The following is a 25,097-nucleotide window of genomic DNA, read 5'->3' on the forward strand; positions in this document are numbered from 1 at the left end:
GAGCAGACGCGACCCAGCTCCACAGCGGCCATCTTACTCTGACAAGCGTCGTTCACCCGTCTCCAAGGCTGAAACAAGAAGTCGACGTGTGATGCACGACGCTCATCTTTTGCCCGGTTAAAGCCCAAGCGTCGTTGTCCGTGTAGATCTTCTGTCGGTGGGAGAGGGTGTCCACGGCGGCGGGAGGATGGCGCAGCTGTGCGGAGCCAGGAGCCGTGGCGTCGGGACAAGCGCGGCTTTGGCAGCGTTGACGGCGCGTTTCTGGGTGAGTGTCCCCGTCCACTGCCCCACCGGCTTGACTATCGGCCGGGTCTACCCGTGTCTGAAGAAGGGTCTTGACCCGAAACTTCACCAACTTCTTCTCTCCAGAATTGCTGCCCGTCCCGCTGAGTTACTCCGGCTTTTTGTGTCTATCTTCTACCTGTGTCTTGCCGTTCACTGAGAGCGCAGATCAGCAACTGAGCTGCCAAGTTTTAATGAGCTTCACTCACCTGTGTTAAATGACTCCCAGCTCCAGGTTATACGGTTCAATGATACTCTATGTACCTAGTCACAGTGAAATTCTTTGTTTTTGCATATAGTTCACTTCATCCGGACAATACAAAGAGTCCCCTCATTTCTGGCGCCGCCAAAGTTTCTGAAGTTCTTAATAAGCGAGCTTGATATTCCGACTACCATGCCCAGGTCATAGGATACTCGAGAAAAACATTCTCGGCAGCTGAACCAGTGCTTCCACACCTCAAAAAAATACCCTTGAATAGAATCCCAAATTGAATAGAATCCCACGTTAACAACACAAAGAACAAGGCAAAACAGATCTATATAACTACACTGTATCTGCCTGCTTCTGTTACTCACTTGTACAGTGTTATACAAGGCAGCTTTCGTTGCCTCCGACAGCTTTCGTTGTCTTCGTTTTTTCAACCTGCTGTCATGTGTTTCAGTCTCTGCTCCATCCCTCCCACTCTCCCTCCCTCCCTCTCTTCATCTCTCCCCCCGTCCCTCCCTCCTTCCCTCTCCCCCTCCCTTTCTCCCTCTTTCCCTCCCTCCTCCCCCCCCCCCCCTTCCCTCCCCCCCCTCCCCGCCCCCCCCCCCCTTCCCTCTCCCCCCATTCCCTCTCCCCCCCTTCCCTCTACCCCCCTTCCCTCTCCTCCCCCCTCTCCCTCCCCCTCCCTTTTTTCTCTCCTCCCTCTCTCCCTCCCCTCTCTCTCTCTCCACCCCTCCCTCTCGGCCCCTTGAGTCCATCCACCGTTCTGTAAAATCAAAGCCAATCCCAATGTAACTGCAATCCGACAGCCCACTGGTAACTTTTCACCACTAGGCTTATCCAGAATTCTACCACTGCCTGAAAAATAACTAAAGGCTCAACTTCCACTGAGAAGGAGAATTCCAAAGACTCATTGTTATACGAGCTTTTTCCCGAACAGTCTGTGACCCAGAGCGCTGTTGCCATAGCGCTATGTTTAAAGCCCATAGCGCTGCAGCTGGTAGCGCTATATTTAGAACCCATAGTGCTGCAGCCGACAGCTCTTTGTTTAAATTCCCACGCGTTAAACTAACAGCGCCCTGTTTAAACCTTTGAGCGCCAAACCGGCAGTGCTGTATGTATTGCCTTTACACCCCTTCACGGGCTGGATGTGGAAATTTCCCAAAATTATTCCATTTCCCTAAAATTCAGTATTCAGTATTTACTTTAATGTCATTTTAACTGAGTACTTACATACACAGATGAAACGAAAAAATTGTTTCTCAATCAGTTCCCATCAGTGCGGTTAATAAAAACAGAATAAATACATATAGGGTGATTTCACGAAAGGTCACTGGAGCATAGATCCCACGTGACCGAAAATTTTAACTGGGGGACAAGCGTCACTTCCGGTACATGTTAGTGAATGGGAAAACACGCACTTTCACACCCGTTAAAAACATCGAAAACGGCCAGTTTTTGAGCTGCAATTTACTGAGCCGGTCGGGGTGACCGTGAGGCACAGCTACCTAAATTTACAGTTAAAAAAAAAGATAGAAACTAAGGTAAATACAAGAGGGAGCTGAAGGGGCAAAATAAGCGGAAGTTGATAGCGGACATTTTTCGTGGAGATTTAAAGATCCAAAATATCGGGAATTATCGCGTTTGCTCGCTGCATTTCATCAAAAGTAAGGCATTATTGGCTTTGTTATCTTTATTCATTTGTTAGATGAAAAGTATTAAAAGTTAGAAATCCTTCAGTAAAATTGCAAAATCGCCCATGGTTCTCGGGTGGGTTTTAACATGCAAAATGAACACGCTTCTGAAGCTACATTCACCATTTAAATATCCGTGAATCATAAATGCGTCTTGAAATAAATTTTACTCAGATGCAAGCTAAGGAATGGTATAATTCTCAGCTGTTAATTTGACAAAATCAGGACATTTTATTATTAGCCAAAAAATGTCCTGATTTTGTCAAATTAACAGCTGAGAATTCTACCATTCCTTAGCTTGCATCTGAGTAAAATTTATTTCAAGACGCATTTATGATTCACGGATATTTAAATGGTGAATGTAGCTTCAGAAGCGTGTTCATTTTGCATGTTAAAACCCACCCGAGAACCATGGGCGATTTTGCAATTTTACTGAAGGATTTCTAACTTTTAATACTTTTCATCTAACAAATGAATAAAGATAACAAAGCCAATAATGCCTTACTTTTGATGAAATGCAGCGAGCAAACGCGATAATTCCCGATATTTTGGATCTTTAAATCTCCACAAAAAATGTCCGCTATCAACTTCCGCTTATTTTGCCCCTTCAGCTCCCTCTTGTATTTACCTTAGTTTCTATCTTTTTTTTTTACTGTAAATTTAGGTAGCTGTGCCTCACGGTCACCCCGACCGGCTCAGTAAATTGCAGCTCAAAACCTGGCCGTTTTCGATGTTTTTAACGGGTGTGAAAGTGCGTGTTTTCCCATTCACTAACATGTACCGGAAGTGATGCTTGTCCCCCAGTTAAAATTTTCGGTCACGTTGGTGCGTATCTACGCTCCAGTGACCTATCGTGAAATCACCCTATAGCTATAAAAATTATACCATATCTAAAATAGGCCTAAAAACTGAAATAAAACAGACATTCAGCCCGAACAGTGACTTTGCTTTGACAGGTGCCTAGCTGTCAAAGTATGGGCGAGGTTAGATGTGTTGGTGTATGATATATGGGGAGGGGACACAGTCTGTTAACCAGTCTTATTGTCTGTGGAAAGAAGCTGTGTAGCATCCTGCTGGTTTTGCAGCTGATGCTCCTATACCTCTTCCCAGATAGCAGAATGGAGAAGATGTGGTGTGATGGATGATAGGGGTCCTTAATAATGGTGATGGCTCTGCTGATGCTCCGCTTCTGATAGATCTCCAACAGGAAAGGGAGTGGGGCACCAATGATCCTGCTGGCTGTCTTCACTATCCTGTTAAGTTGGTTTTACTCATAAGCCTTGCAGCTCCCAAACCAGGTAGTGATGCCGTAGGTCAATATACTCTCGATGGTGCCCCTGTAGAAGGTCCTTAGATGAACAGTAGGGAGACCTGCTTTTCTTAGTCCCCGGAGGGGGTGGAGCCGCTGCTGAGCTATTTTGATCACTGCTGTGGTGTTGGTCGTAGAGGTCAGGTCATCCGCCAGGTGAAGTCCCAAGAACTTCACACTGCTGACCCTCTCTACAGCAGCTCCATCAATATGCAGCGGAGTGTGATGGTGTTTTCCAGCCCTCCTGAAATCGATCACCATTTCCTTTGTCTTTTCCACATTGAGGGTGAGATTGTGAGATCTGCACCACTCCGAAGACAACCAGAATTTCCGGTTCAAAGTGGAAACAATGAGCTTAACTGCTGCGTGTATACAGACCTGCGTTTCATCCGTGGTCAGGATCGAACCTGGTCTCTGATTTTGCTACTTCTCCAATGGTCCATACATAAATCTCAGCAGTGACAATCCACTGAATCATGGTCCGATCCCCCTCAGCCTGGGTGTATGAGTTTCATTCTCACTCGGGCTATACAGGGCTATTATAAGGTGGCGAACCACGCACCCTTCTCCTGCATAACCCCAGGAGGCAGATTTATGAGCGGAGTCTCACTATCGTCCCCTTCTGTGTGTCCCATCCCTGGCAAAAGCCAAGCACCAGTCATCAACGTGGATACACACAAAATTCTGCAGTAACTCAGCGGGTCAGGCAACATATCTGGAGAAGGGTCTCGACCCGAAACGTTACCTATTCTTTTTTTACCAAAGATGCAGGCACGATATTCTTCCGATTGTTTTTTGTTTTCCTAGCAATGAACCCGATTTTTAAATTATTATCATTATTATTCTCCGACCTGAGGCGAGTGAAGGCTTCTCACCTAGAGACGGCGGCTGCGGAGCTGGGCGGCGCAGGGCGCACCGGGAGTTGTAGTGCGGAGGAGCGAGTGCGATGGGCAGGGCGGGGCATCGGGGGTGCGTGTTGGGACTACAGCTCCCAGCAGCGCTTGTGGTGCCGCCCGGCCAACTGTCGTGGCCAATGCCCTATACAAGAGGCGAGGAGAAGCCTGTGCTCTCTCCACTGATATGAGCAGCCATTCCGTTCTCCTTCTGCAACCTCCCCTCTCTCCCTCACCCTCAAAAACAACAATAGAAAACGACGACTTAATGGGAAAGTTGGAGGAGATCGTACGCATCGCCAAGAAGATGGATAAGATGGTGTTGAAGACGAACACGGTGGGTGATGGTGCCGGGCTAGGGATGGCTCCTGGCCCCAGTGATGTCTACAGCCACATAGAAGCACTAACCGGACTACCCGCTGTGGGGAAGGCTGACAGAACGGCGCATTGATATTGACTTTGTTAGGGATGAGAGGATGGTGCCATGCTTGCAGTGTTTGCAGTGTAAATAAATCTTGGGTTGAATGCCTATGGGCTGAAATTTAATGCTTATGGATTTATTGCAATGCAATCCAAGGAACCCTGCCAAGAATTGCAATTATTTTTTTTAACTTGCTGCAGGAGAAGCAGTAAATTATTGGTTATTCTAAGTAAGCTAGATCATGGTACAAAAACCAAAGTACTTATGATCAACGACAGTGGTGCAATGGAGAGACAAAGAACTGCCGATTTTGGAATCTTGAGCAAAACACAAAGTGCTGGAGGAATTCTGCAGGTTTGCTTTATTGTCAGTTCTGAACTGAGTCAACCTGCTGAGTTCCTCCAGCAACTCAAAATTCCAGCAACTGTAGTTCTTTGTGTCTCCATTGACTTTCAGGTAGCATCTGTGGAGGGAATGGACAATTGGTCCGCTATAGGATCATAATCTGAAATGCCATCTGTCCATTCCTTCCAGAGATGCTTCCTGACTCGCTGAGTTCCTGCAGCGCTTTTTGTTTTGCTTAATACAGAAAGAAAGTGTCAGGCAAAGAGGAAGGCAAACTAAAGTTAAGGTAATGTTTTCTTATGTCATAGGTTTATCAATCACTTTTTCTGTGCTGTTTGCACACAGTGCAAGGCAAAGAGACATTTCAGGTAACATTTTTTGTAAAGATTTTTTTAGCTGTGTGAAGTCATTTATTTCATGAAATATTTATCTTTGGGGGTTATTTTACTGGTTATGTATTAGAAAAAATCTGCTTCTGTTATGTAAACTACCAGCAGAAAGCTTGGGGATCACTTTCAATTTATTGAAAATGCAGAAACTTGCCCCCTGAACCCCCTTGCCGGGGGTCTAGCCGGCCTCCCGGACCCCCCGGCCAATGCTCCATACTTTTTTTTCTGAAGGTGAATATCATGCCTGAAAGATGCTGCCTGTCCCACTGAGTTACTCCAGCATTTTGTGTGTATCCCCGTTGATGACTGGTGCTCGGCTTTTGCTGGCACCGAGGGGGTAAACTGACAGCCACTAGATAAGGCGAGAGGTGCAGCTGACGGTCCCCCACCCGTCGGGGAACGGGTTCCTCGGGAGTTGGAGCAGAGTTGAGCTGGAGTCAGCGCTTCTTGGTTGTAAGCCTGGGGCCGCTACTGCTCCGGGCCGGTATCCCGTCAGTCCAGGGTCACCCTGGACATCTCCGGACAGGGATGGGACACTCGGGACGGGACGGTCCAGTAGCAATTCATCTGCGCTTGCAGCACCGGAGACCCAGGTTTGATCCTGACTACGGATGAAACGCAGGTCTGTACACACGCAGCAGCTCAGCTGCCGAGAATGTCTCTCTGCTGGTCCAGTCTCTCACCCTCTCCCACACGCATCTGCCCCCTCTCTCTCTCGCTGTTACATCCCAATCTCCCGCTATCTGGCAACCCCGTTCCTCAGATTAAATATATTTTTACACATAAATTATGAATAATGATAAGAAAATGTTTTAAACACAAGTAATATTTTCTTATTCCAGTAACAAACACATTAAGGATTAAATGAAAATAATAAATTCTTTAACATTTGAATATCTCATAATTGCAGATTAATGAACTGAACTAGAACTGCGACTGTAAGTAGTGTGTGAACAGCAGAACAAGAAAGGAAGCTATTGAGTTGACAAAATTCTAGATTAATTCATTGATAGCATAGTTAACAATTTATACACCGTTCGCTTTTTCTTTATCACAAATTACCTTTGACAAATCCCATGATTCCTTGCGTTTTTTGGAATACCAAACTTGCTTATGGTATTTAAGGAAAAATACTAGCATGGATAGCGGGTTGGCTGGATGGATGGATGGCAGAAGGCAAAGAGTTGCAATAAAAGGCGCTTTTTCAGGTTCCCAATGACTAGTGGAATTCCGCCTGGGTCAGTGATGGGGCCGCTTCTCTTCACGTTGTATATTAATGATTTGGATAAGGGGATGTGGCCAAGTTTGCAGATGATGCTAAGATAGGTGGAGGGGCAGGCAGTGCCACTGCAGAAGGACTTGGACACGTTAGGAGAGTGGGCAGAGAAGTGGCAGATGAAATTCAGTACAGAGGCAAATAAATGGGTTTTTAGATGGGTCTTTGTTCCAAACATTATGGAGGGCACTATAGTTAGAATGGATGTGGAAATTATGTTTCTACTGGTGGGAGCATCTGGGACCAGAGGTCATAGCCTCTTAGAAAAGAGGTAGGGAGGAATTTCTTTAGTCAGAGGCTAGTTAATCTGTGGATCATTGCCACAGAAGGCTGTGGAGGCCGTCAGTGGATATTTTTAAGACAGAGATAGATAAATTCTTGATTAAAACAGGTGTCAAGGGTTATGGGGAGAAGGCAAGAAAATTGGATTAGGAGGCAGAGATCAGCCATGATTGAATGGCAGAGTAGACCCGATGGGCCGAATGGCCTAATTCTACTCTTATAACCTGTGAACTGTATCCACCCTTCATTCGTATATGGCTTTTTTTATCCCTACTAGAATTAGCTGAAGAAGAGTTACGACACAAAATGGCATGTATCCATATCCTCCAGAGATGCTGCCTAACCTGCTGAATTCCCACAGCTGATGTTTTTCACACATCAATACAGTTGACTGGTCATTACACACTGCCATGCAATGCATTCTAGATTAAGCATTGTCTGTGGCTTCTGTATGATGTACGTTCAGCGAGAGTAGGTCAGAGAATATCTGAAACAATTTGACGTGCCAGGTAAAACATGACTTCAGTAGAGCTTACCCAGTTCCGATGAAAAGTTATTGTTATTTCTCCACAAATGCTGCATAACCTGCTGAGTATTTCCAGCATTTTCTGCTTTTTGTCAGATTTCCAGGATTCCTGAATTTCGCTTTTGTTTCAGCATGCTCTTATTTGTGTTTATATTGTTTTCAGTCTTCAGGCTCTACTCCTGAATCAGTACAAGAGAGACAAAAACGATTGATGGCTCGGGGAGTCCCAAAGCAAAAAGCAATTCCTGGAGTAAAACAAGTTATTGTTGTAGCTTCAGGGAAAGGAGGTGTTGGAAAATCAACCACTGCAGGTATAATGTTTACTGAATGTTAACTATTTTTTAGTCTAAAGTTTATGAATTACATAATTTTGAAGGGGATAGCATTCTTCCTGCTGTAGATTTCATTTTGTAAAATTTTGTAATAACAGTAAAACATGGCTGTATTTGAATTGCAAAAATCAAAAATGGATAATTGCATCAAGCTTATTTTTTTTTAAACTAATGGCAATGTCCTGTGCTAGATATAAAATGAACAATCTCAAAAATTAATATTCATCAATTATTTATGTTTTACATCTGAAGCACTTCAGAAAATGTCAACAATATAAAGCAGTCGGCATAAATGGAATCAGTGTTTCCATTGGTTTGATGAACAGACTTTTAATAACTTAACAGAAATCTGCCACAATTCTGAAGCTCACAGAATTGAGCGTAAATAGAACTGTGATTTATTTATTCCAGATATGAAGCATACAATACAATACAATACAATACAATACAATTCAATTTATTGTCATTTGGACCCCTTGAGGTCCAAACGAAATGCCGTTTCTGCAGCCATACATTACAAACAAATAGACCCAAGACACAACATAATTTACATAAACATCCATCACATTGCTGTGATGGAAGGCCAAAAAATCTTATCTCTCCACTGCACTCTCCCCCCCCCGATGTCAGAGTCAAAGCCCCCGGCGGGCGATGGCGAATTGTCCCGCGGCCATTAAAGCCACGCCGGGTGATGCAAGGTCGCACACCGGGTTCTTGGTGTTAGAGCCCCCGGCGGGCGCTCGCAGTCCTGCGGCCACTCCAAGCCACGCGGGGTGGTGCTGTAAGGCCCCGCTCCAGGAGCTCTTCAACCCCGCAACTCGGGCGGGAGAAGTCGCCGTTGCGGAAGCCCCGAAAAGCGGTCCCCCTCCAGGGACCCGCGGGCTCCCGGTGCCGCCGTCTGCCAAACCCGCAGTTGCAGCCTCCGAACCTCCGGAGGTCGGGTCGCAGCAGCGTCCACCACCGCTCCACCCACTCTGGACTCGGCCAGCTCCGCGACGGTGAGGTGAGTAGTCGGCACCAGAGCCCCCGGTCTTCCTGTTGGAGGCCGCTCCTCGTTGCAGCCCCAACGACAACGGAGACCCGACAAAGAAAAGGTCGGGTCTCCCGTGCAGGGAGAGATTTAAAAGTTACCCCCTCCCCCCCACACCACCCCCACCCCCCCACACACATACCCCAACAAAAAATAACAAAAACTACATAAAAACATAGACATAAAATAATAAAAACGCAGACGGACTGCAGAGGCCGCTGCTGACGAAAGTCGCATGAATTGTAGCATAGTCTTTGTCAGGTTTCTTCTTCTTACATATTCACACTGCTCTGATTCTGTCATCACTTGTAAAACGGGCAAAATAAAATAGTAAAGAGGCACTTGAGGTTTATTGGCCGTAAGATTTTTCTTTTTGTCTGAAGTGGGAAGCAGAAAGGGAGTGTGGAGTTGGGGATAATGCTCATTGTTTTGCAACTGAAAAATCCCAAGCTGCTGGGCTTGTGTTTATTTGAAATTCTGATATATAACTATCTTATAAAAATCTAACATATATGTCTATCTGAATTTCAGTGAATTTGGCTCTGGGATTAGCAGCCTATGAAGCGGTAGGTGGATTTTCCTTTAAATATACAATTTTGTTGAAGCATTGTAAGGTGAAATATTTGTGTTGAAATTGCCACCAGACTGTAACTTGTATTTAAAAACAATTTCTAAAAATTTTTTACAGCAAAATGTATTTACAAGACTGGTAAACCCTGTCATTTTCAAACATAATGTGGAACGTGAGAATGGGCTGTTATTGAGGACTGTCAAATTGCAACTTCCAGGGTTCATGACCACATTGCCAGACAGAAATAAAAGTTTTTGCCTGATTTGCACCTGTACAAGTTTGACCATAGAAGCATATTGCTAAGTGAATGAGGACCATTGTCCATGAAGTTGGGGTATATAACAGCCCGATGCCTATGTGCCACATCAGAAAAAAGTTAAACAAAACCATTACAAACCTTAAAAATAGAAACATTCAGGAAAAAGTAAATATCTAAAATAAGGAGATGCATATGTTTGGGCATGACTCCATGAGAATCAAGGGCATTCTTGGTATTACTGATAGGAGTGTTGTATTCCATAATTAATTGTACCTTTTGAGGAATTAACAATTTTTTTTCAAAACTGCCCTTGGTTGCATTGGCATTAGAGTTGAATATATCCAAGAACGTTGACCAATTCAGTATGTTTTTAATCTCTTAAGCATGTGGGGCTGCTGGATGCAGATGTGCATGGTCCTTCTATCCCACGCATGATGAACTTGAAAGGAACCCCAGCTTTAACAGACAGTAAGTTTCTTAACATCAACTTAAACATTATACATACTGTACATACTGTATGATGGAATGAACATCAAAAAACAATGTCATTAAAAAGGATAAGAACCCTAGCAAAACCAAACTCAATGTTTTGGTTTTCTTTTTATTTCTGTGAAAGTAGGAATTAATCAGGAAAATAAATATATCAGGAAAACTTTAATAATGAACCCTCTAGAAAGGAAGTAACAAAACATCAAAATATTATACAAATAATACCCAAATTGTTTTCTGGTGTTTTTTATTTCTAATCCTACATTAATCCTGACTCTATATATTTTAGGATGCACCATGCTGATGTTTTTTTTTGCACACAACAGAAATATTTATGTCAATGGCAACTAGGTCAGAAACCTACATATTGTGTATTGTGGCACACTTCAAAACTGGAATAGATCACGTATGAATTTGGCAAGTAAAAGGGTAGCAAAGTTATTTTTCCTACATCGAGTAAGAAAACAATTTTAATGCTTTTGAATTGCTTGGATCTATTCTAAATGTTGTGGTGTACTTGTCTGCATGTTGATGTTTGGTTGATTTCTGGATTAACTTTCTGATAATGGCATTGAATTGATGAAGTCAAACATTAATCATTTTACAGTAAAATTGTATTTAAGAAAGGTACATTTCTGGACCCAAGATATCATAAGGTGTTGGGTGTGAATGGGAATATGGCATTGCAGTATGATTAACCTTGTTTGTATTGAAAGGGCTGATGATCCACTCACTACTACTGTTTATTTTTGTTTAATGCTCCCTCAGACTAGACAAGCAATGATCTGATAGAGCTACGTTCACTGAAGCAGATCTATCAACCAATGTCCCATTATCCCATATCATTAGCTGGTTGCATCCTTTCCAATAAGTGACAGTCACAATACATGGCAGCACAGTGGTACCCCATAAAGAAGAAATATCTCTGGAAAATCTGAGCAATGAAGTTGCTACCAGGTAATTAGTTTAGTTTAGAGATACAGCATGGAAACAGGCCATTCGGCCCACCAAGTCCGCCATCGATCCCCGAACACTAACACTATCCAACACACACTCGGGGCAATTTACAATTTTACCAAGCCAATTAGCCTACATACCTGTACATCTTTGAAGTGTGGGAGGAAACTGGGGCACCCGGCGAAAACCCGCAGATCATGGCGAGAACGTACAAACTCCATACACACAGCACCCTTAATCAAGATCAAACCCGAGTCTCTGGCGCTGTGTCAGCAACTCTTTCGCTGCTCCACCATGCCGCCCTTAATGACCGGCTGTCATCAGCATGAAAGGTAGTTACACAACAATAAGATGTTCATTGATAGTTTACTTTGTGTCCATCTGGGTCCATTCTTTTCAAGACCTTATGATCGCTTTGTTTAAAAATGACCAAGAAAGCTGAATTCTGGAGATACGGTGTCATGTCAGTGGTGGCATTCCAGTGGTCAGTATCACTCGGCATCTCTATGGAGGAGAACCTTAAGCGAACCTGACATATACAGCATAAGAATAGGACAGATTACGTGTTGTCTCTGGCAAATAACTTTTGATTATGTCATAAATCCCTTCCTTCACATCCCAGGAGTATGATGGGTTCTTCCAAGTCAAACATCCTAAAGTAACTCCTAAATTAAAATCTTCCCTTTTCCCCACCTGGATACACACCCATTTCTTCTCTCCTCCACCTAAATTCACAATTCTTTTATTTGTCTCATACATTTTCATCTTTTGGTTTTGTCCAAACATCTGTCGACCATCTTTCCCCACCCCCCATCTCAACACTTCACTTGCTATCCTGCCCCTCCTCCCTTTCAGCTTTCTTCCCCCCATGCACCCTCCTTTGCCACCACAATCGGTCTGAAGAAGGGTTCCGACCCAAAACATCACCTATCCATGCTCTCCGGAGATGCTGCCTGATCCTCCGAGTTACTCCAGCACTTTCTGTCTTGAAGTTTATGCTGTGTTTTTACTTGAATTTGGAGCACCTTGACGTGGAGGTGAGTGACACCCTGCCCCAAGGCCTTTGTGCTTGGCAAATATGTGTTCACTTCTCCCTTGCATAATGTATTGAGATTGCTGTGAACACACGTTTGCACTTTGTGGGTAGGGTTATAGATGTGGTTTACGATTAATATTCTGCATATAACATAATCATTGTACCTTTTCCTTTAAAAGGCAACTTGATGATACCTTTGGTAAATTACGGAATTAATTGGTAAGCATTTTCCAATCAATGTTATCCCATCTTCCTTGTAGGAGTGTATTCTTTCCAAGTAAAATACATTTTCTATCAGTGCTATTAAATACATTTTGAATTTATGCTCGTCTTCTCTTGGCAGCATGTCAATGGGATTTCTGGTAGAGGAAACGGCACCAATTGTTTGGCGTGGCCTCATGGTGATGTCAGCAATAGAAAAGCTGTTGAGACAAGTGAGAAACAATTTTTTTTAACATATTAAAATAGAAACATAGAAAAATAAGTGCAGGAGTAGGCCATTCGGCCACTCGAGCCAGCACCACCATTCAATATGATCATGGCTGATCATCTAAAATCAATACCCCTTACCTGCTTTTTCCCCATATCCCTTGATTCCTTTAGCCCTAAGAGCTAAATCTAACTCTCTTGAAAACATCCAGTGAATTGGCCTCCACTGCATTCTGTGGCAGGAAATTCCACAGATTCACAACGCTCTGGGTGAAGAAGTTTTTCCTCATCTCAGTCCGGAATTAACCCCTTATTCTTCAACTGTGATCCCTGGTTCTGGACTTCCCCAATATCGGGAACATTTTTCCGCCATCTAGCCAGTCCAATTCTTTTAAGAATTTTATGTTTCTATGAGAGATCCTCTCATCCTTGTAAATTCCAGCGAATACAAGCCCATTTGACCCATTCTTTCATCATAAGTCAGTCCTGCCATCCTGGGAATTAACATGGTGAACCTACGCTGCACTCCCTCTATAGCAATAATGTCCTTCCTTAAATTAGGTGACCAAAATTGCACATAATACTCCAGGTGCGGTCTCACCAGGGCCCGTACAACTGCAGTAGGGCCTCCCTGCTCCTAAACTCAAATCCTCTCGCAATGAAGGTCAACATGCCATTAGCTTTCTTCACAGCCTGTTGTACCTGCATGCTTACTTTCAGTGACTGATGTACAAGCACACCAGGTCTCGTTGCACCTCCATTTTCCTAATCTGATACCATTCAGATAATAATCTGTCTTCCTGTTCTTGCCACCAAAGTGGATAACCTCACATTTATCCACATTATACTGCATCTGCCATGCATCTGCCCACTCCTCCAACCTATCCAAGTCACCCTGCAGCCTCATAGCATCCTCATCGCAGCTCACACTGCCACTCAGCTTTGTGTAATTCGCAAACTTGGATATGTCACATTTAATTCCCTCGTCTAAATGGTTAATATATATTGTAAATAATTGGGGTCCCAGCACCGAGCCTTGTGGCACCCCACTGTTCACTGCCTGAAGATTCCAGAAGATTAGTCGAGCATGATTTCCCCCATCATAAATCCATGCTGACTTTGACTGATCCTGTCACTGCTTTCCAAATGCGCTGCTATAACTGAACTGAGCTTTATTTATAGAGCACTTTAAAAACAACCACTGTTGCAACAAAGTGCTGTACATGACTAATCATAAACATAAAACAAAACATTAAAAGACAGTAAAAACAATAAAAAACAATAGAAACACTAAAACAGGAGCAAAGTCTCATGCAGGGTCGAAAGCCAAGGAATAGAAAAGGGTTTTAAGACTAGTTTTGAAAATGGACAGTGAAGGGGCCTGTCTAATGTGCAAAGGTAGAGTGTTCCATAATGTCGGAGCAGCAACAGAGAAGGCTCTATCCCCTCTGAGCTTCCGCTTAGACCTTGGTACCTCCAGGAGCAGCTGATCAGCTGACCTGAGGCACCGAGCAGGAGCGTAGGGATGAAGCAGCTCAGAGAGGTAAGGCGGGGCGAGACCATTTAAAGATTTAAAAACAAATAAAAGAATCTTAAAATGAACTCTAAAGTACACAGGCAGCCAGTGGAGGGAGGCCAGAATAGGCGTTATGTGTTCCCTCTTACGTGTTCCAGTTAAAAGGCGAGCAGCAGCATTCTGAACCAACTGGAGACGTGCAAGGGTAGATTGGCTAACTCCAAAATAAAGTGCGTTACAGTAATCAGGCCGAGACGTGATGAAGGCATGGATTACTGTTTCAAAATGCTGTCGTTCAAGAATGGGCTTCACCTTTGCCAGCTGCCTTAAATGAAAGAAGCTGGACTTAACTACCGCGCCTATTTGACGATCTAATGTAAAATCACTGTCTATCATAAAACCCAAGTTTAAAACTGTTGGCTTCACATACAGTGCCAAGGGACCCAAGTCAACAGGGGGAGGTTCACGGGAGCCATTGGGACCAAACACTATCACTTCTGTTTTCTTTTCATTAAAATTTAAAAAGTTTAGGGCCATCCAGGATTTAATGTCATCAAGACATAACAGAAGTGGTTTGACTGAGAAAGCATCTTTCTTCTTCAGCGGCACATATATCTGACTATCATCAGCATAACAATGAAAAGAGATGCCATGCTTTCTAAGAATGGAACCCAGAGGAAGTAAGTACAGTGAGAAAAGCAGGGGCCCTAAAATTGAGCCATTTGGAACCCCATATGACAGAGGAGCGGAGGAGGATTCAGAACCAGCAAGGCTTACACACATAAGTCTGCCAGATAAGATCTGAACCATTCCAGGGCACTACCACAAATGCCCACTAGGTGCTGTAACCAAGATACTAAAATATCATGATCCACTGTATCAAAGGCAGCAGATAGGTCCAGCAGGACAAGAATCACATAATCACCAGAATCATTAGCTAGGAGGATGTCATTAAAGACCCTTAGCAATGCTGACTCTGTGCTATGCATAGTTTTAAACCCAGACTGGAAAACCTCCCGAATATTATGCTCGTCCAGGAAAAGGTTTAACTGAGCATAAACAACTTTCTCCAAGATTTTAGAGATAAAAGGCAACTTGGAGATGGGCCTAAAATTGGCCAATACAGTTTGATCCAGGCCAGGTTTCTTAAGCAGGGGTTGCACTACTGCATGTTTAAAACTTACGGGAACAACTCCAGAACACAGACTGCTGTTAATAATGGCAAAAACCGACTGCCCTATACTGGGGAAAACCTCTTTAAAAAGATGAGGAGGGACAGCATCACAAGGGGAACCTGATGGCTTAATATGGCTAACCACATCCTCTAAAAGCGACAATGTCACAGGCACAAACTTATCAAATACCACCAAGCATGGGACAGAATCAGAGGGGTCAAAGGCAGGAGCTGAAATGAGAGCCCTTATGGTAACAACCTTATCAATGAAAAAGTGCAGGAAGTCATTGCACATTTCGGAGGATGCTTCCAAACAGACAGGCTGTGGGGCATTAAGAACAGAGTCAATGGTTTTAAATAACACACGTGGGTTGTGACGATTAGACACAATAATGTTTGACAGGTATTCTCTTTTGGCCTCTTTAACAGTGTTCTGGTAATGACGCCAGCAGTCCTTTAGGATTTGAAATGAAACCTGCAGCTTGTCCTTCTTCCACTTGCGTTCAGCTTTGCGGCACTCCCGTCTAGCTGTACGAGTTACGTCACTGGACCAGGGCTCGGGTTTAGTTCTAGGCTGCAAGGTTTTTAATGGAGCCACAGAGTCCAGTATAGTTCTGCAGGAGGAGTGAAACCAAGAACTGAGCTCCTCCGTATCAAGAGAAGTGGAATCAGAGGGGGCACAGAGCTGGTCGAAAGCAGCAGAGAACTGACCGACAGCAAAAGGGTTAAAAGTCCGACAGCGCCGAGCAGGAGCGCCAGATTTAACTGCAGCACAGGAGAAACCAACATCAAATAATACGGGCATATGGTCAGAAACCACACTGTCACAGATCTCTAAATTAAACACAGACAAGCCATGAGAGAGAACAAGGTCTAGTGTATGTCCATGTTCGTGTGTGGGACCAGACACACACACTGCACAAAATTAAAAGAGTCAATATGGCTTAAAAAGTCCTTCACCAACGGCTTATCAGGACAGCACACATGTATGTTAAAATCCCTAACCATAAGGACACGATCATAGTTGGGCATGATCCCAGCCAGAAAATCAGAAAAGTCATTCACAAAGTCCTTATTGTATTTGGGGGGTCGGTAGATGACAGCGCATAGCACCGGGTCAGAGCGACCCACCTCAAATAAAGTAACTTCGAAGCTGGAGAATGAGGATGATACAGCGCACTGTTTGCATTTAAAGTTATTTTTACAAACAACTTTATATAAATAACATCTTTAACAATCGACTCAAGCATCTTCCCCACTACCGATGTAAGGCTAACTGGTCTTTCATTCAAAGTTTTCTCTCTCCCTCCTTTCTTAAAAAGTTGGGTTACATTGGCTACCCGCCAGTCCACAGGAACTGATTCAGAGTCGAGAGAACATTAGAAAATGATCACCAATGCATCCACAATTTCTTGGGCCACCTCCTTGAATACTCTGGGATGCAGACTATCAGGACCTGGGGATTTATCTGCCTTCAGTCCCAACAGATTACCTCACACCATTTCCTGACTAATGTAGATTCCTTCAGTTCCTCCCCCCCCCCCCCCCCCCCCCCCCCCAGATCCTTGGTCCGCTAGCATTTCTGGGAGATTGGTTCTGTCTTCATTAAGGAAGACACAAACAAAGTACTTGTTTAACTGTTCTGCCATTTCCTTGTTTTCCATTATAATTTAATCTGTCTGATTGTAAGGGACCTATATTTGTCTTCACTAATCTTTTCCTTTTTCCATATCTAAAGAAGCTTTTAGAGTCAGTTTTTATATTCCCCACAAGTTTTAATTCATGCTCTCTCCCTCTTAATTAACCCGTTTGTCCTCTTCTGGACAACAGAAATGCTACCCAACCACCAAGCAGCTTTGACCTTGCTTCCATATAATAAGGATGGACATATTCCCTGTGCAGACACCAATCTTGTGGTACAGCAGCTCTTTCACATTTATTGGAATGGTTGTAAAAATTTAATTTTCCGTCTTGTGTGTTGAATCAAATAATACAAGATCAAGCGTTTATGATTCAAAATAGCTCTGAGTTCTTGCGAATTGGCAAAATGGCTTGTTAGAAAAATTGCACAAGACATCTCATTCACTGTTTTCAAATTTGCTCTTAAGTTGCAAACATAGATATTCACATGATCTTTGAGTTACTGATTTCTCCTTGTTCTCAATGTCTTTGAACAGATTTTGTAATTGTTTTTATTTACTTATTCATTTGTTTGTTTACTTGTTTTCTTTAGACCATAAATTTTCAATTTGCATTAGTTTGCATTAGTTACTATTTGCAGACATGTTATTGATTTCATTTGCATTTTCAGAAATCAAACATTTATCAAGTTGTAGGGTGGCACAGTAGCGCAACGGTAGAGTTGCTGCCTCACAGCACCAGTGACCCGGGTTTGATACTGACTACGGGTGACTCCTTGGGTTTTCTCCAGGTGCTCCTGTTTCCTCCCACACTCCAAAGACGTGCGGGTTTGTAGGTGAATTGACTTCTGGAAATAGTATATTGTTCCTAGTAATGTAGGATTGTGCTAGTGTATGGGGTGATCACTGGTCGGTCTGGTCCCGGTGGACTGAAGAGCCTGTTTCCACACTATATCTCTAAAGTCTTAAAACAAATTCTCAGACTGCCTTGCTATAATTATTTTCTATATTGTAGGTTGAGTGGGGTCAGTTGGACTACCTTGTCATAGATATGCCACCAGGTACAGGGGATGTGCACCTTTCTATCTCTCAGAACATACCTATTTCAGGTAAGTCATGTCTTTGTAATGCAAACCTATTAATGGTATATCAAAGTAATCATGCTGATAACTTGAACTCTTGACGTGAATGTTTTTTTTCTTTGGGGTTGTTTATTCTGTGTAACAGGTGAGCCACACAAGGGCACACTGACAGAATATTTAAAGTACCTTTTCTAGAAAACATTTTTTGTTTGACCTCAGGTTTTGTACGGTGCAGATATGTTTCTTATTGCAAAGTAATTTTATGTAAATTAGAATATTGTTAGCAATTAAGACTGAAAATTAGTATGCAATTTATATTAATAAGGGCTGCATATGCTTTACATCTCAATAATTTAGTATTTTTGACCTGTTGTAATTATTTTCTTCACATTGCTAATTATAAAATTCTAAAATTTGTATTAAAAGTAAGGCTGATTAAATGTGGCATTTTATTCTTTGCTATTAGAAAGCAAAAACTACCAAATCACAACCTCAAATTCTATTTTTAACTGCTACAGATATTAAATAACATCGTAGAGTAATATAGCACAACAACAGACCCTGTGGTCCAGCTGTTTAGTACCACAGATCTGGTTTTGAGGCACTGCAAAAAGAACAGGAAACAAAAAACAGATCACATTTGACTTGATAATCTGATTTCCACACTCCATCACCATTTAATAAGCATTGCTGAACATAGCAAGTCAATAATGGAGAAATAGACGTCACCAGGTCAAGGGGTAAACTAAATGGCCATGTAAACTCGGAAATGTTAGAATCAACACTAAATTGCAGGGAAAGTGGCCCTTTGGAGAAAATAAAGGAAAATATTGTTTGGGGAGGGACCAACAGAAACTGTCATAAGTTATGATGACATTGGCTGAGGGAGGGTCTTAAAGCTTGGTGTAATTTCAAGCAGAATAGTATTTCATTGTACAACTGGACAGTTTTAAGTCACCAGCTCGCAACAGTGAATTCCACAATTTCACCCAACCACCTCCCTTTGTTGTATCTGAACTGGCCAGTCCTGATAAAGGATTATCAACTATTAAATATAAAGCATTTTTTACTTTCAACAATGCTGCCTGATGTGCTGAATAATTTTACAATTACCTTTTATTTCTGATTTCTTGCATTTGCACAGTTTTGTATTTCACAGTTTCAGCATTGTAGCATTTATAACTTCATAATTGAAAGTTCATTTTACACACTTCCCAGGATGTTTTCATGTGGCTCCCAGGGGAATGGCACTTTAATGGAACTTACTGCACTTGCCTTTAGGGGCTGTTATTGTTTCTACTCCCCAGGACATTGCTTTATTGGATGCAGAACGAGCAGCAAACATGTTTCAAAAAGTTAATGTTCCTGTAAGTACAATTTATAGAAGTTATGTCTTCTTTAGGTTCACGATTTAAAATAGATTGGAGATCAAGAATAAATTATAGTATTACTAGACCAAGTGGGACCCATTCAGTCCCTGTCACACGGGAGGCCTGATCCCCCAATGCAACCCGTTCCCCCAATGCAATATTCGACCACGCCCCCACAGGAGGCCTGGTCCCCCAAGGCAACCCATTCCCCAACGCAATATTCCACCACCCACCCGTTCCCCCAACGCAATATTCCAGCGCTCACCCATAGCCCCAACTGCGCAGGGGCGGCTCAATTCCCCTTATTCACCTTCTCTCATTAAACTTTTTTAAAAATCCACTTGTACTTGCTGCCAGGACTCGGTGTCCTGGGATTTGCAACATTGCAGCGAGCAGGGCTACAATCCCATTGTGACATCACAGCTGTAACTGCCACTGCAGTGTTCGTCATTTTTCTCAACTTGGGGTTTTGTAAAGTTAAAAATGTGAATAACTTGTAAAATATAACATCAATGTGAACGAAACTTGTGTATCGTGTACCGTTTTGGCGTATTTCTGGGATCACACACACACACACACAAGACAAACAAGATGAGAGTTTTAGTAATATGTATATATATATATATATACTAGACCAATATTCAACCACTCACTCATAGCCCCCACGCTCAAAGTGAGAGAATTACACTAAATTAACTTGAAATTGAAAGTTTTGTCAATGTTGATCATTTCAGAATTATAAATCTACCCAGAGCAACCAGCAATAGGCTATATCAAATATAAAAGGAGATTTACTGCATTATAAATCAACAGTGAACTTGCTGTTATATAAACAATTCTTCTACAATGGAGACATTTGCAAACAACTTTGTTGGACCAATATGTTGGACCAACATGTTTTCAAGATGGCGCCTGCCTGTGGCGACATTTTGCCAGCTGCATGACAGAAAATCTTCAAATATAGTATTTCTGAGCTCACCTGTATAAAATAATCTGCAGAAACCAGAGATGTACGTAACGAGCTGCTAACGCATTTAAAGGCATTAGCGCTACTGCGATCTCCCGGAGGTAGCCACTGTAAGGGAATTCCCGATCGGAGGGAATTTACTGTACCTGTAAACACCAAGGAGGTCTTCATGGAGTACAGAAACGTGGTCGTCGGGCAGGACTGCAAGTAAGACTGAAGCGCAGGGGACTTTGGCCCCCTCTCCCTACCATCCTACCAGCCAATGTACAGTCACTAGAAAACAAAGTGGAGGACTTGAGGTCAAGGCTGCTTTACCAAAGGGAGCTGAGGGAATGCTCTGTTCTGTTTCACAGAGACATGGCTCACCTCAGCTCCCCAGACTCAGCAGACTCTGTTGTGCTGCAGCAAGTAAGAATTTCATTGTCCCATCCGGGACATATGATAATAAAACACTCTTGTGCAACGTGATGGCCAGCATAGTGGCAAAGCATTAGAGACCCAGATTTAATGCTGGTTGCAGGTGCTACCTGTGTGGAGTTTGCATTTTATTAGGTTAATAATCTGTATCATTTCTAAAGTGTGTCATGGCTGGGAATGATCAATTGATCAATTTAATTTGTTTTGGTTTCTAATATAAAACCCATTTGATAAATGAATATAAAGTGGCAACTGTATTTAAAGCAGCATTATAACCTTAATTGAATTAGTCTTAACATACTTCAATGTCATATATACTTAGCACATTTAGGGGGTGGCAATGTGGCACAGCGCCAGTTCGATGCTACGGGTGCTGTCTGTATGGAGTTTGTACGTACTTCCCGTGACCGCGTGGGTTTTCCCCCATGTGCTCCGGTTTCCTTCCACACACCAAAGACGTGTAGGTTGAGTGGTTTTGGTTAAAAAAAAATGTGACTTGTTTCTAATGTGTGGGATAGTGTTAGTGTACGAAGATCGCTGGTCGGCATGAACTCAGTGGGCCAAAGGGCTTGTTTCCGCGCTGTATCTCTAAAACTGAAACTAAGCACCTCTTTCTTTTGGCAGGTTCTTGGTATTGTTCAAAACATGAGTTTCTTCCAGTGTCCCAAATGTAAACATGAGACTTACATCTTTGGGGCTGAAGGAGCAAAAGAGCTGGCAGCAAAACTTGAACTAGATGTTCTAGGTATGGAGCAGAATTAAAGATTTTTTAATAAATTGACTGTGGTACGATGTGTGCTTACGATACAATAAAACTTTATTTATCCCAGGAGGGAAATTAATAACTTAAAAATAGTTAGGATTTTATAGGTATACTATACAACATAACCTTATTTTTATCTTTGACAAGGCCGCCAGATAATCAAGGACTAATCTCACCCTGGTCATTCCCTCTTCTCTCCCCTCCCATGAGACAAGAGGCACGAAGTTTGAAAATGTATACCTCCAGATTCAGGGGCAGTTTTTTCCCCGGTCGTTAACGGCCAACTGAACCATCCTATTACCAACTGGAGAGGAGTCCTGATCTCCCATCTACCTTATTGAAGACCCTTGAACTATCTTTAATCTGACTTTATCTTGCACTAAATATTATACCCTTTATCCTGTATCTGTGCACTGAGGACGGCTTGATTGTAATCATGTATAGTCTTTCTGCTGACAGGATAGCAAACATCAAAAAGCTTTTCATTGTGCCTCGGTACACGTGGCAATAATAAATTAAGCTAAAGATTATAAATTAAGCTAAAGATTGATGTTACAGCATGATGAAAGATGAGACCAGAAAGATGAAACACCTGATTTGTCTTTTCATAGGTGATATTCCACTACATATGAATATAAGAGAAATGTCTGATAAAGGTCAACCTATTGTTATATCTCATCCAGACAGTCCTGAGGTATGTTGCATTTTGGTTCAAACATTTTAATATTCTAATTTCTCCTAACCAGTGCCAACGGAAACTCCACACTTAATATAATGTTGTGGTATGTTTTAGCATTGCACAACTTATCTAAACTTCTGGTATCTTGTTCTGAGGTTGTTTTTGTTGGTTTTGTCTCAAGGATCTGATCATTTTTTAGGGTGACATTCTCATCATTCTCTGCAATGTTATTTATGATTTTTTTTTAAATATAGCTGGTCAATTGGAGAAACAAAAATAGATCCTGAATTATCAATGGGGAATTGCATTGGCAGACATGACTTAAAGTAATGCTGTTTTTAATTGATGACCGTGACAAATGATTGCCCGAAGAAGTTAGTTTTTGAAATATTTTCTTTGTGGCAGAAATGTGTTTCTGTACTACAACTAGTAACATGATTTTGTTAGCAATATCAATGTATTCACTTACTATAGACATGGTCTGTGACTATGTGCAGTTATATAAAATTTTACGTTTTTCATTTCAAGAAGGAATAAGCATCACTACTCAACAGTTCCCTAAAATGATCAGATAAATTATCCTAATATAAAAACATGGAACTGCAGATGCCGGTTTACAAAAAACAAAAAAGACAGTGCTGGAGTAACTCAACTGGTCAAGGAGCATCTCTGGAGGACATGGATAGGTGACTTTTTGGGTTGGGACCCTTCTTCAGTCTGAAACATCACCTGCCCATGTTTTCCAAAGATGTTGCCTGATCCACTGAGTTACTCCAGCACTTTGTGTCTTTTTAAAAACAAATATCCTAATTGTTTTTCTTTTGTGCTATAGGCCAATGCCTACTTGAGACTTAGTGCTGAGGTCATGAAAAAACTACCAGGATCTCCCAGATGACTCGTGGGATGTTACAGTCTGCACTCTGTTTGAAATTTTTTTTTTGGTTAAATTCTTGCTGAAAAGACAGCTGCTGGATCAGACTTGAATAGGTTAATGAAAACGGAAGCCATGATGCCAACAGAAAATCTGTGACATTTTAATTGATGTACATAGAACTATCAGGATTCTTGCTGAAATCAAGATTTAATTGCAGGTTCTAATGTGGTAACACTTTTACCGACTAGAGTTAAATATGTATATTGTGTTATGTTAAGAAATAAAATGTACATCACAACTGGAATCTTATAATAAAAACCTGCAAGGAAATAATTAAGATTGAAATATCTTGTTATTCCTCTAGTTGACAAGATTGAATGTTTTAAGTTCACTTGGCTAACTAAATCATGTCCTTTTATTGTTCCGTTCAGCTTAACATTCCATTGTTTATTAAAGCTGTTAATATCCTTAACCGTACAAATTTGATCTAAATTATCTAATATTGAAGACATGTGACACAATTTAAATTTCAGAATAGAATGTTCATTTCCTGACTTAGAATATGAATCATTGAATGATTGAGTGCGTTTGAAATTTACGCTTCATTTCTTACCTTAAGTATAACTTACTCTTTAGAAATGGGTATCATTCTTGCTGCTTTTCTCAGAATATTTCCCCACTCCCATCCAGCACCACCCCATTGTTCATGTCCTAGACATTACAGGAAGTCATTTAGCTGTTGATACCTGCACAAGACAAAACATATACCTCACACCAATATAGTGTATTCGTACTTAAAAATAAAATTCTTAATTCCAGCTTTGCCTTCCATCAGAGAGCTATGATGTTTAACTTCTTATATATTTCATAGGATTTTTAAAAGAAGCATTTGGTATTGCATGTACACAAAATTCCAGAAATGATTTGTCATTGTTTCTTGTCATACAGTTTCAGAATTTTAGGCGATTATTTTGTGGATTTGATCATGTCTGTATTAAAATATTCGGTAGAAATGAACAAATTATTAAATAGTGGCCACATAAAATAATTTATATTAAAATGAAGATGGATCTGCAATGCTTTTAAATCGTGGAATATATAAAGAATTTGAGGATTCAGTTATTGGATTGTGGGAATCTATGGACAATTAATACAATAAATATTATGTTTGGTTGTATAGGCATTGGTGAGGAGGACTAGAATATTTGTCACCTTACTTAATGAATACTATTAAAAATGAATTGCAAATGATGGTTTACAAAAAAAACAAAATGCCAGAGTAACTCATCAGGTTATGCAGCATCTCTGATGAGTTGTCTAACGAGAAAGATTTGTTTAGATGAGTTAGAGGGGACTTAATCAAAACAAATCAGATTCCAGGGGTTCTTTACAGAATTGTTGTGGGAGAATCTAGACACGTGTCATTTAAAAAAAAAACTTTTCCATTTAAGATACCCTTTGTTTTCCCCTAAGAAGGACAAGACCTAGAAGCCTTCAACAAAAAGAACCTGAATACTTGTAAAATATAAAAGTTGATAGATTCTTGATAAGCCCAAGGGTAAAAGATTACTGCAAGTAGAGAGGGTTACCATCAAAACAGTCACAATCTTATTAAATGCAGAGCAATTTGAAGGGCATTTAAATCATATATTTCTATGTAATATATTTTGTGATGAACAGGAGACATGGGCTAAATGTTTATTGTTGAAATGGAGCACAAAAGAGAGATCTGGGGATATTGAAACTCTAGTCCATGAAAATGTCAGTAGGTTAATAAATTATATGATCTAAAATTCTGTAAATCTGTATAATATACAGAAAACAGGTGTTAAACCTATCAAACTATTTTGACCCACAGCTGGAATATTTCAACAGATTTTGAGTACTGCA

General features: G+C 41.6%; 1 protein-coding gene across 3 annotated transcripts; it reads left to right on the forward strand.

The window, feature by feature from the left end:
• Positions 1–5: 5 nt before the first annotated feature.
• On the forward strand, positions 6–24,025 carry nubpl (nucleotide binding protein like). Of its 3 annotated transcripts, none has more exons than XM_033027016.1 (11): positions 6–265; positions 7,786–7,933; positions 9,516–9,550; positions 10,198–10,282; positions 12,476–12,515; positions 12,640–12,730; positions 18,071–18,164; positions 19,419–19,504; positions 21,516–21,636; positions 22,266–22,348; positions 23,166–24,025. In XM_033027016.1, the coding sequence occupies exons 1-11, from the start codon at positions 188–190 to the stop codon at positions 23,226–23,228; spliced, it is 924 nt and encodes a 307-aa protein (XP_032882907.1). In that variant the 5' UTR covers positions 6–187; the 3' UTR covers positions 23,229–24,025. The 3 variants fall into 3 exon arrangements, with proteins under 3 accessions (XP_032882907.1, XP_032882908.1, XP_032882910.1); XM_033027017.1 differs by lacking the exon at positions 6–265 and adding an exon at positions 8,207–8,335 and having other exon boundaries at positions 7,801–7,933; XM_033027019.1 differs by lacking the exons at positions 6–265; positions 9,516–9,550 and having other exon boundaries at positions 7,820–7,933.
• The last annotated feature ends 1,072 nt before the right edge of the window (positions 24,026–25,097 follow it).

The sequence above is a fragment of the Amblyraja radiata genome, chromosome 9 (assembly GCF_010909765.2).
Source record: "Amblyraja radiata isolate CabotCenter1 chromosome 9, sAmbRad1.1.pri, whole genome shotgun sequence".
NCBI lineage: Eukaryota > Metazoa > Chordata > Chondrichthyes > Rajiformes > Rajidae > Amblyraja > Amblyraja radiata.